We start from the raw sequence: 13,228 nt of genomic DNA, 5'->3' as shown, positions 1-13,228 counted from the left end.
GCACTGTAAGCCCTTATATAGATAGGTGTGTACCTTTCCTAATTAAGACTAATCAGTTTAATCAAACACAGCTGGACACAGTTAAATATACAAAGGGCTTGAATACTTATGACCATGTGATATTTCAGTTTTTTTTAATAAATTAGCAAAAATATCTACATTTCTGTTTTTTCTCTGTCAAGATGAGGTGCAGAGTGCACATTAGTGAGGAAAAAGGGACTATTTTAGATTTACCAATTGGCTGCAATAAAACAAAGAGTGAAAAATTAAAGGGGTCTGAATACTTTCCGTACGCACTGTATTTAAAATGACTCCTATGCAATGACTGTAAAATGTAGTAGTTTATGTGCTCCACCTAAATTACAGGAACATCAGTCATGCCAAAGGGTGTGGCTGCAGTGCGATTACCTTCACTGCTGGTCACCAAAAGATATGGGATGCTAAGAAAACAACCACATAAAACCAGCTGATTTTTCGATTCAGCCACTGAATTTTTCATGCTTATAAAGATAAGACTGACCATAGAGTTCAAAATATATTATACTACATCTGTGGAATTTTTGTAGTGCATTCACACAGTGTCATAGTATCATAGTATAGAAGGCTGGAAAAAGACGCAAGTCCATCAAGTCCAACCTTTAAGAATTAAATAAATGTTTTATCCCCATAATCCGTGATATTTTTGCTCTCCAGAAAGGCATCCAGGCCTCTCTTGAACATGTACATAGAGTCCGCCATAACAACCTCCTGCGGCAGAGAGTTCCATAGTCTCACTGCTCGTACAGTAAAGAACCTTTGTCTATGTTGATGGTAAAATCGCCTCTCCTCTAGGCGTAGAGGATGCCCCCTTGTCCTGGTCACAGGCCTAGGTATAAAAAGACCTTTGGAGAGATCCTTGTACTGTCCGTTCAGGTATTTGTACATTGTAATGAAGTCTCCCCTCAGTCGTCTTTTTTCTAAACTGAATAATCCCAAATTTTGTAATCTGTCAGTGTATTCTAATCCCCCATTCCCCTAATAATTGCTCTCCTCTGCACCCGTTCCAGCTCTACTATATCCTTTTTATACACTGGTGCCCAAAACTGTACACAATATTCCATGTGCGGTCTGACCAGCGATTTGTATAAGGGCAAAACTATGTCATTATCATGAGAATCTATTCCTCTCTTGATACATCCCATAACTTTATGTGCTTTAGCAGCAGCAGCCTGGCTCTGGTCACTAAAATTAAGTTTACCATCCACCAATACCCCAAGTCCTTTTCAGCTCCAGTTTTACCAAGTAATTGACCGTTTAGAACATAATTATACTTTTTGTTTCCATGGCCCAAGTGCATAACTTTACATTTATCTACATTAAACCTCATCAACCATTTCTCTGCCCATCCCTCAAGCTTCCACAAATCCCTCTGTAATGCTAAACTATGGACCTCAGTATTTATTACTTTACACAGCTTAGTATCATCTGCAAATATTGAAACTTGACTGTGTAAACCCACTACAAGGTCATTAATAAAAATATTAAAAAGAAGTGGCCCCAATACTGACCCCTGTGGCACTCCACTAGTAACCTCAACCCAATCTGAGAATGTGCCATTAATGACGACCCTCTGTTTTCTATCAATAAGCCAATTACTTACCCAAATACACAGTGCTCAGAGTTTAGGATGTGTGTTTGCCATTTTATATGACTAGGGAATTGCATTTTGTAATAATATGTCAAAACATATTTCTGTAAGCACATTTTCTGTAAACACAGAAGCAGGTTTCTGTAAACACATTTCTGTAAGCAAAATTTACATTATATGAAGATAGAAATCACATCTCACAAACAAAACTAAAAGCCATGAACACAAAAATATAATGTGGGCTAAATGCTTGGAATTGCTGGGCTGAATGGACAAAGAATGCGTTGCTGCTGTAGTACATTCTGGTTTTTCAGAAGCATTCGACATTCAAAGGGCACAATAATAAATAATACTAAAGTTTGTCCAACTTCACTCTATTTTAGTGAAAAACCAGCTAACATGATCAATGTGTTGCCCTCTTTACATTCTCTTATTTCTTTGTGACACTTTACACTCTTATTCTGACCTTGATTACTGAAAAACAACAGCCTGACAACGTTGTGCGTCTCAGTAGGTTATTTTCCCCCAAAAAACAGCAACACATTGGTGTACACTGAGGTCCTTCCTCCTTCTGGGCTACAGTTGAAATGTTGTTGGTAACTTTGGAATGAGCTATACAGGTGATGCTTGCTGTCTTTTTATTTTATTAACAGGTCAAGTTGAGCTATCCTACACATGTTGCTAAAGATGTACAGACAGTCATTGTATGTTGCTTACTGGACAAAGCATTATCCATTCATTCATTGAGTGATATTAGTCAGGAAATTTCAATACTTACTTGAATAAGATCATCCTCAGCAATCCATTGTGGAAGCTTTGTCGCCTGACTAAGGCACTTGAATAACATGGCTCTTAAGGCACAATAGTTATCTCCCCTTATACGTCTTATGGATTCAAAATCACGATACACTTCTTTATAACCCTATAAGAGCAAGTAACAAATATGAAAAATGAAAGGTACAATCAGAACAATCACATGGTCCAATTAAAAGACAAAGGCTAAGAATATCATAATTACTGGATATCATAAAATAAAAAAGGTACAAACCAAGTTTCATTAGAACACAACATGTGACACTGACAGTTTTTGGCCTTCAACACAAAGCATTAGATTGTTTTCATAACCTGGTTGAGAGTTTTTTTCTTTGTGAGAAAAGTTGGACAGGTACTTCTTGTGGTGTCCATTTGGGGTGCCTATACATTATTGACTCATTATTGACACTTTGGCTTTTTACCTTCTTTTCTTCAACTCTTTATATATAAAAAAATTCTAATTCTAAATAAACAAAACAAAGAAATAACATAAAAAAATAATTGGTACAATATAACATTGACCATGGCAGTGTACTATAGTAGACAGAGTAAACCATTAAAAGCCAGTGTGTCCACATAAAATGAGTGAATAGTATATGATAAAAAGATATGCAATTTGGAACACCTTAAGTAAAAAATGAATAGCTCAAAGGAGTCCCAAGGGGACCAGGTATCCCTAGATTCATCCATCGTATGTTTAAGAGCAGTAAGGTATTCCATAGAACATACATCCCTAATGCATGCATAGGTTTTTAACGGTAGTAAGAATGTGGAGAAGCAACCTAGCCCATGGTCCCCTATAGTTAGGAGATGAAGGATGAGGACCACTGGGTCTAAGGTTATTTGGATTCCAGATCGCTCCTTAAGCAGGTCCCTATAAACCAACCAAAAGGAAGACAACATGGTGCAGAGTACGGCTGAATTTACAAAAATGTTTGCCCGCTGGGCCATAGCCATGGAGAGGAGGGGGTGAACTCTCCCCTCTCTATAGAAATGTGCAGGATACAGGCTCTACACATGGGAAGAGATGGGGCACGCCCCATCTTTTTTCTGTTTACAGAGCGTGGGTGTGGCACCTTACCGCTCTGTGCGGCTATTGCCGTCTATATTCCCTAATAGCCCAGTTTGTTAGCAAGTTAATTCTCAAGCGAAAAGTCACAGATTTAAATTGAGCAGCAGCCATGAAGATTTGCCACTATTTAAAAAGTCTCAATTCACAAATCCGGCCAAGAATGATGAATTTGTTGGTGAGTGCTCTCATGTTACTTGCTGTGACTGCCATCCTGTTGCTGTTCGCCATGATAATGCCCTAAACAGGGTTTGCCCATGAAACAAAGGTGTCAAATGTCAATCCCCTAATAATCTTTACACAAAAAAGATCATTTTTAACCTGAAAGCTTTACAATTTTACTCAGTGTTATAGCTGTTTTAGCTCACATCACTCCCTAGGCTGGTCAATGTGAAATCCCAGAGTGTGGGCAGAGACTCTCTAAGCAGACACTTCATGATTCCTCCTCTAGTGCCATGAGATACTGTGAGCTGACAATGTGGTTAGTTTATCAGGGTATAGGTTTGTATAAACTTTCATTTAGCCTCTGACACATAGAAAGGGAGAGAGGAGATAGGTTAGAGATGAGATGATAAAATCCATATTACACACAATTACATTCTCAGCTCTGCTACATTTCAGCCACAAAAAACTGTGCCTCCTTCCCCTACTCCTTGATAAACATAGAGTGTGAGCTCCTCTTGGAATGCAAAGGTGGGGGCTGGAGTGCAGAGAGCAGCTCAGTGCAGGGTCAGACAGAAGATCAATATGTTTTCCTGACCCCAATATCAGAAGATTCACAGTCGGATCTCGGTGCAACCCAAAATTGTGTACACCAGGAATGATGGAGACAAGTTGGAATTATATCTGTGAAATGCTGTATTTTTGTCAGTAATAGTGAATTAAATCATGTGTTATTTTGTTAGCCTTAGTAGATTTGTCTCCCTTGGAATAGCCCATTAAGGCTATGGCCCAAAGCCAGGGTTCACAACCCACTGATCCTTACAAGAAGGTTGTCTGCATAAGCTAGAAACTTGAGTTCCTGAGTGCTCACCATCAGATCATACGGGATACAAAAGGAATATGACTGCATGCTACTGATCCTCGTAATTGAGAGTGAATGTGACCGGACTGGATATAGATAAGGACTGTGAGCCAGGGAGCAAGTCACACAGCCAGCGGGGCTAGGCCATGTAGAGCATTTGTTGACCAAAAGTTCCACAGGGAAAGTCTATCCAATGGTGTCTGCTGGAATGGTAGGCATGATAGAGTCTGCAAGATATTTATGGATTGATGAACTTGTAGCATGGCCTGGAGACACCATAGGGGAGGACAGGAGATTGTATTACTTATCCTTATATACTGCAAATGCAGTTGCGATTTTATTTGGTTCATGAGAATTTTAAATCTGCAAGTCTTCTTGGATAAGATTCCACTTCTGCTTTTGGTGTATTGATACCAATTGATAATAAAGACCAGAATACTGCCATCTGAATAGGGTCTAAAGATGTATTTCACAGAAAAAACCAAATGAGGTAGAAAAGTGAAAAGAAAAGAGCCAAAGTAAATGGACAAGGAAGCACTTGCTATGATAAAATATACTATACAATGTCTTGTGCTTTTGATCATCGAAATAATTTTTTGTTGTGTAAAATCGTAAAAAACATTTTTTTTAAAAAAAAATTATTAATATGGTATTGCTGTAATGTTATCAGGCCATAGAATATAGTGCAATGTTTTACCTTAAAAAGACAACAGTGGCCTTGATATGTTTTATTATTCCCTCCCTACAACAAAATTTTTTAATAGTTAATCGATGAGAAGCATGATGCCATTCCCTGGTGTGTACATGCACCTATTCTGAGACACCTTTGCTGCAATGCTACATAAATTAGCACATCATACCTTTATCATTGTCTTTGTTACTGTGGTATTCCCTCTCCATTCCGTTCGGCAATATTTCATAATGTCAACTTCAGGTCCCACTCCTGGTTTACAATCTATGAAACAAAACACATTCTAGAAGTTTTACTAAGGGAAATGTGAAATGATATAAGCTTCAGTTTGAGATCAGTATCGTTCTGACTGTGTACTGCTGTACCAGTGTACTGTGTACTGCTGTACCAGTAAAGGGAATGGGTAAATTTTTCCATACCCATTCATGTTGTCACACAACCATGTGTATAGTAAAAGAGAATATAACCTGCTTTTAAACAATTCTCCTGCTTCTATTCACTTCCGTAAGATAGGAGGCTATGAAGCGGGGAGAGGTCAGGGGGATGAAAAAAAGATTTAGGACTGTAGTGGCAAAACTAATGTTAGTCACACAGGATAAAGACATGTGATCACAGGTGAAAGACATCAAGAGAAATAATTAACCAGGCCACAGGCAGGTATAGGTCTCAGTTTGAGGTGGGTCCATGCGCCTTTATTTATATATTTGCTGTTGGGTGCAACAAGGTGCAAGTCCTAAAAAATATCTCATTGGTTATCAAACTTCAAAATATCATTCTGAGGGCACATTCAAATGGCCGTCTGCGGGTACGTCCCCATAGACGGCAATAGCGGCGCCGATCCGGCCCGCACACCGCAAAAAGATAGAGCATGCTCTATCTTTCGGCGCGTGTGCGGCTGTGCGCTGCTATTCTCTATGCAGGGAGGAGGGGCCGCCGCCTCCTCCTCCTCTCCAGCACACGGCGGTATGCTTGCACGGCGGGCATACCGCTGTGTGAATGTACCCTAATTGGTTTACATATTCCAAAATATCAATCACATTTGAAATAACTTGTAATGGAAATTCAACACTGTTAATTCCTTCTTTTATAAAGCGCCAACATATTCCGCAGCGCTACACAGGGCTTGCCAGAGCAGTCACACCTACCACACCATAAAAACCACAAATACACCACTAACTTTAGCACGTTACATGGCTGTTACAATGTGCCAATCAGGTCTCCCCTCTCCCTGCATTTCCTGCTGCTGCTGGCTTACACTGGTAAAGGGATGAGGGAGAGAGCAGGGGGAGGGTGAGATATGTTCTGCTCATTGTAAAAAGCAGTGAAAAAGACCTCACTGAGGGGCTCTGAAAACAACTCGCAGAGCACTGAAGGGTCATTAGCATAAATTTTGTATTTTAGAAGGTAGGAGATCATGGATAACAAATATAAGAAGATTACCAGTGTCACACTTCCTGGATATACGAGTAAGCTTCCCTGGTTTATCATGATGGACTTTGATGTTAGATTTTCTTTAAAGGGCTATCCCCACAAAGACAAGTTTCTTATTTGTACTCAGGATAACAAAATAACACAAAAAAATTCTAATTAACTGTTATTAACAAAAAACACAGCATTTCAGAGATATCATTTCAACCTGTCTCTATCAGTCCTGGTGTACACAATTTCAGTTTCCCCTAGACACGACCCTGTAATTCCTGACTTGGGATCGGGCGCCATCTTGGATTTCTGTGTGAGATTGTGCAGATGAGATTTCGGTCTCTCTCTGCTGTCTGCCTGTAGCCATGCCCCATGCATCAGTTCCTGCCAAGAGATTGTGAGGAGAGAGAGAGGCTGCAAGCTACAAGGAGATAAGTGATCCAGGGAAAAGGGGAGGCAGGCATGTAGCAGAGCTTACAGTTTAACAGTGTAAAAGTCTGTCAGCCTCTGTAAAGGGGCTAATCCATCTAAACTAGATGGATTAGAAGGTGTCTGCTTAGAGAGACCCTGCCCACACCCTGAAATATATTGCACTGAGCAGCTGAAGGAGCGATAGGAGCCAAAACAGCAATAACACTGATTAACATTGTAAAGTAAGGGGTTAAAATGATCTTTATTGTGTTAACATCACTAGAAGATTGAAATGTGAGAATTTTCTTTCGTGGAAAACCCTTTTAAGTAAAAAAATGGGGGACATTTACTATGGCGTTTCCACCAGTTTTGTGGCGCTCTCCGACCTATTTATTAGCTGGCAAAAAATGCCTTTTTATGCCTGCTCCAACTCTTCTCCGAAAAGGGGCGTGGCTTTGGTGGAGTGGAAACTCAGACACAATTAATATGTGTCGCAGCCATTTTTTCGGCGCAGTAAACTAGCGGAAAGTAGACCAAAAGAAATTGGGTCTAGCAGGGACACAAAACCATGCTATTGCACTTTCATTGGGATGTTTGCTGCCTCTGTACAGATTTTGGTCCCAGGGACAGAAAATATTCTCAGCGCTAGAAATGTATGTGCACAGCGCCACAATAATAAATGTGTATCTTCTTTCCGAGAACAGATCAGTAACAAAGCTAAATCTATAAGAGTTTTCTATGCAACAGTCCCCTGATTAACACCATAGAGAGGATTACAAATCGAAGGAGACACCTCTATAGAAAAACAAAAAATTACTTTTACCGGTAAGGTTGTTTACTCGAGTCACGGCGGAACCAGAGAGATTGGGATCTGCCCTCAAAGGACAGGAAACCTGAGCATAAAAAGAGGCTCCTCCTACTCCTCCTCAGTTTGGTTACAGAGATTTCTTGGAAGAGCCGTTTAGTTAGTAGACAGAACATACATACATATTTATTCGGCATAAATACATATCTTCTTAATGTCTTCTTAATGCTTTTTTTGCAACACCAGTGAAGCCAACACCACACACCCGGGGTGGGAATACCAGGTGCCATCGTGACTCGAGAAAACAACATTACCGGTAAGAGTAATTTATGGTTTTCCCCTTCAGCACGACGGCACCAGAGAATTACAGAAAAAAAAACCCAAAAACGAGACTTAGGGGAGGACAACCGAGGATAAGACCTTTCTTCCAAAAGATAGGAAAGAGGACCCCCATCACATCCACCCTATAGTGATTTAGGAAAGTGTGAGGGGTAGACCAGGTGGCAGCCTGGCAAATGTGTTCCAGTGTAGCATCCCTAAACTCAGCCCATGACGTAGCTAAGGCTCTAGTAGAATGCGCACAGATGCCATCCGTGACAGGAATTTCTGAAATTTCATAGGCCATTTGAATAGTGACTTTAATCCATTTAGCAATGGCTGTAGAAGATGCCTTAATCCCCTTACTCTTTCCTTGTTTCTGGAGAATCATCCTTTGAACAGCCATGCCGTCAGATGCAGGGTTTTTATTTCTGGATGAAGGACCGGACCCTGTGACAGCAAGTTTCTCGACTCCGGGAGTATCCAAGGATCTGTTATTGATAGTTCCCTTAGGCTTCAAAACCATGCCTGGCGAGGCCAGAAGGGGGCAATCAATATTACCCTTGCTTTGTCCTACGTTATTTTCCTGATCGCCCTTGGAGGAAAGGCATACAACAGAAGACCGTTCCACTCCTGAGAGAAGGCGTCCACTGCTGATGGGAGGTCTGTTCTGTTTAAGGAAAAAACTTTTCCACTTTGCGATTCTCCCTTTTTGCGAACAGATCTATGCTTAACATGCTCCAAAGCTTTGTAATCTTATGGAATAATCTGCCGTAATATTTTCTACTCCTATGTGAATCCCCTTCAGGGATGTGAAAAGATGGAATTAGTCTCACCGGTAATTCGGTTTCCACTAGTAACCATGACGGCCCCCACCTGGAGGTTATATCCTGTAGGGACAGGAAGTCACAAAAGTTTAAAAGGCTCCTCCCTAGCACACCACACCAGTGTCTACCAAACTACCACCTGGAAGGATGTAAGTGCATACACCTTTGGACCCGTTACCAAGAAGGAAGGAAGGGAAATAATGGGGGGCCGTCATGGTTACTAGTGGAAACCGAATTACCGGTAAGACTAATTCCATCTTTTCCACCACGTTCCCATGACTGCCCCCACCTGGAGACTTACCAGATTACCCATTATTTGGGAGGGACCACTGCCTGGAGAATCTTTCTGCCAAACAACAGATCACTCTGAGAGGCAATGTCCAAGCGGTAGTGCTTTGCGAATGTTGAGGAGCTTGACCACGTAGCTGCACGGCAGATCTGGTCTAAGGATGCACCTCTTTTTTCTGCCCATGAAGTTGCCATGGCTCTGGTGGAATGAGCTTTAATGCTTTCTGGTAGGGAAGTGTTTGCTGACTTATAACAAAGTATGATGGTAGATTTTATCCATCTGGCTAGAGTTGCTTTAGAGGCTTTACAGCCTTTGTTTTTTCCCACAAAATGTATTAATAGGTTAGAATCTTTCCTCCAACATTGCGTAGCTTCTAGATATAGAAGCACAGTCCTTCTAACATCTAAGGTCTGCCATTTATTTTCACCGTCTGTTTTAGGGTCAGGATAGAAAGAGGGAAGAATAATTTGTTTGCGATGGAAGTCTGAGACCACTTTTTGAAGAAATAAGGGGTCTAGTTTAAGAACTATTCTATCTTCTAAGACTCTTATGAAGGGATCTTTACATGAAAGGGCCTGAATTTCCCCTAATCTACGAGCTGTAGTGAGGGCTATAAGAAAGGCTGTTTTTATTGTAAGGTTTTTTTATATTTTTTGCCTCTAGGGGTTTAAAGGAGGGCCCTGTAAAATGGTCTAACACTAAGGAAAGATCCCAGGGGGAGTTTGGTTTTTAATGTAAGGTCTAATACAGGAACACCCCTTGATAAATCTTTTGACCCACTGGTGGTTGGCCAGGGGAAAATCAAGAAAAACACTAAGTGCAGAAATCTGGACCTTGAGTGTGCTCGGTCTAAGACCCAAGGAAAACCCTGACTGTAAGAAGTCTAACACTTGAGCTAGGTTTGGGGTTCCCTGAGAGTGAGGATGGTCTCCGCACCAGGAGGAGAATTTTTTCCAGATCTTTTGATAGATGGCATTTGTTACCGGTTTTCTGCTTGCTTTCATGGTGCTGATTAACTCACTAGAGAGCCCTCGGGCTGTTAAGAACGACCTCTCAGGATCCAAGCTGTCAGTTTTAACTGTTTTATGTTTTGATGATGTAGTAGTCCCTGTGTGAGAAGGTCCTGACGGTAGGGAAGATGATAGGGATTGTCTATGGACAGTCTTTGAACAGCCAGGAACCAGCTCCTTTTCGGCCAGAACGGAGCAATGAGTATCAGTAAAATCTTTTCGGATCTTAGTTTCTGTAGCACTTTTGGAATCAAAGATATAGGGGGGGGAAGGCATAGACTAGACCTGTTCCCCATGACTGGCTGAGAGCATCTAGGCCTGATGGAGAGTCCCTGGGGTCAAGAGAGAAAAAGAGGGTCGTCTTTCTGTTTTGAAAAGTGGCAAACAGATCCAGAGTTGGAGTTCCCCAAAGGTGGCAAATTTCCAAAAAGGTTTCTGGATTTAGAGACCATTCGTTTGGGTCCAGTATGACTCTGCTCAAGAAATCTGCTTTTGTATTCTCTATCCCCTTTAAGTGAATCGCTGAGAGGGAGAGGAGGTAGGATTCTGCCCTTCTGAAAATTTGACAACATAGATTAGTCAGGCTCTTCAATTTTGTTCCCCCTTGCTTGCGAAGGTAAGCGACCGTAGTCGTATTGTCGGAGAAGATTTTGATATGTTGATCTTCTATGGATTTGTGGGCAGCTTTGAGCCTTTCTAAAACCGCTTTCAGCTCTCTGTAGTTTGAGGACATGGAGCGGGATAGATCGTCCCACTGTCCTTGAAGATGTAGGTCTGGAAGAACTGCCCCCCAACCTTTCAGGCTTGCGTCTGTCTGTATTGTGAGAACCGGGGAGGGATTCCACCAGACCCCCTTCCTTAAATTTTGGGGATTTAGCGAGTGTTTTACTAGATAGGGGATCTTTACCTTGCGATCTAGATGTAGCGGATTTTTGTCCCAGATTCGGATCATCCAGGCCTGCATAATTCTCGTGTGACTTTGAGCCCAAGCCACGCACTGGATGCAGGATGTCAGAAGTCCCTTCACATGTTTGGAAGATCCCTAATTTTTAAAAAATGGTTCCACACAAGCGATCCAGCAGAGATATTTGAGACGGAAAATGAAATTGAGGCAGTAAGGATATTGGAAGAATTACAGGAAGAACATAACACGGACACACAAATCCCTGTGTGTGTAAGGAAAACAGTAGTTACTTACCGGTAATGATGTTTCCTCGAACCACGACGGCACCAACCAGAGAGAGGGATCCGCCCCCAGGGACAGGAAACCTGAGCATAAAAACATGCTCCTCCTATTCTGCCTCAGTGTTTACAGAGACTTGGAAGAGCCATATCATTAGTACATCAGAAACATATAATCTATATATCGTTTTCCATGTATGCGTAATTTATATATATATATATATAATATATATATGTGTTTTTTTTTTTTTTTTTTTTTTTGTATGCAACACCCGTGAATTATCCTATAGAAACATAGATTTTAGGAAGAACACCCTGGGTGGGAATATACTAGGTGCCGTCGTGGTTCGAGGAAACATCATTACCGGTAAGTAACTACTGTTTTCCCCTTCACCACGACGGCACCAACCAGAGAGATTTTCAGAGAAAAAAGTATTAGGGAGGGATAACAGAGGAGAGAACCTTCCTCCCAAAAGAAAGTTCAGATGACCCCGCCACATTCACCCGATAATGTTTGAAGAAGGTGTGGGGGGTAGTCCAACATGCAGCCTGACAAATTTGGTCCAAGGAGGCATGTCTGAATTCTGCCCAAGAGGTGGCTAGTGCCCGGACAGAATGGGCGTGAATATTCTCTGGGGCAGATTTCTCAGCCAGTTCGTAAGCCAATTGTATAGTGATTCTAATCCATCTGGCGATGGTTGCAGATGAAGCCTTGGAGCCTTTGTTTCTTCCTGAAAAGAGAACAAATAAACTATCTGATTTTCTCCAGGATTTTGAAACCTCTAAGTATTGGAGAATACTGCGTCTAACATCAAGGTTATGAAAAGATTTTTCACCTTCTGACCTAGGATTTGTGCAAAATGATGGAAGTATTACCTCTTGGGACCTATGAAAATTAGAGACCACTTTTGGAAGAAACTCAGGGTCGGGTCTTAGAATAATCCTATCATGTAGGACAGAAAAGTAGGGGGGTCTACATGACAATGCTGCTACTTCACCTACCCTCTTTGCCGAGGTGATGGCTGTTAAAAATACTGATTTTAATGTAAGAAGCTTAATTGGGATACTTTCTAAAGGCTCAAATGGGGGACCAGATAATGATTTCAGGACCAAAGACAGGTCCCAAGGGGGGAGTCTAGATCTAATAGAAGGGCGAAGTTTCACTGAGGCCTTAATAAATCTAGATATCCAGGGATGACTAGCTATATCCTGGTCATAAAGAGCTGCTAGGGCTGACACCTGAACCTTCAAAGTTGCTGGTTTTAACCCTTTTTCAAGCCCCAACTGTAAGAAGCCTAGAATAAGGTTAAAGTCTGGGTGATCTATGTGTATGTCATGATTTCCTACAAATGAAAAGAAAGCCTTCCATGTTCTAAAATAAATTTTGTAGGTGATAGGCTTCCTGCTATTCTGCAGAGTGGATATTACCCGAGAAGAAAGTCCCCTCTTTTGTAAGATTAACCTTTCAAGAGCCATGCCGTTAAATGAAGCCCTTTCACTTGAGGATGACAGATAGGACCCTGGAATAACAAGTCTTTCCTGTCGGGCAGTATCCACGGGTCTGCGATTGACATATCCCTGAGACTTGAAAACCAAGCACGGCGTGGCCAAAACGGGGCAATGAGAATCACTCTTGCTTTGTCCCGTTTTATCTTCCCCACCGTTCTTGGTATTAACACCATGGGAGGGAAGGCATAGAGTAGATGGTAGTGTCCCCAATTTTGGGAGAATGCATCTATGGCC

At 41.4% G+C, this 13,228-nt stretch overlaps 1 protein-coding gene across 6 annotated transcripts in view; it reads right to left on the bottom strand.

The window, feature by feature from the left end:
* Positions 1-13,228, bottom strand: part of OTULIN (OTU deubiquitinase with linear linkage specificity) — a 70,479-nt gene that overhangs the window by 11,133 nt on the left and 46,118 nt on the right. For all 6 annotated transcript variants that reach the window (XM_072152762.1, XM_072152763.1, XM_072152761.1 and 3 more), the window contains 2 exons: positions 5,394-5,488; positions 2,406-2,549 (listed from right to left, as the gene is read on the bottom strand). In XM_072152762.1, the coding sequence (XP_072008863.1) occupies positions 2,406-2,549; positions 5,394-5,488 (239 nt within the window). The remainder of the gene's footprint in view (positions 1-2,405; positions 2,550-5,393; positions 5,489-13,228) is intronic.

This window comes from Engystomops pustulosus, chromosome 5 (genome assembly GCF_040894005.1).
Source record: "Engystomops pustulosus chromosome 5, aEngPut4.maternal, whole genome shotgun sequence".
NCBI classification, from domain to species: Eukaryota; Metazoa; Chordata; class Amphibia; order Anura; family Leptodactylidae; genus Engystomops; species Engystomops pustulosus.
The sequence above is the reverse complement of the archived record's forward strand: the minus strand, read 5'-3'. Positions and strand labels throughout refer to the sequence as shown.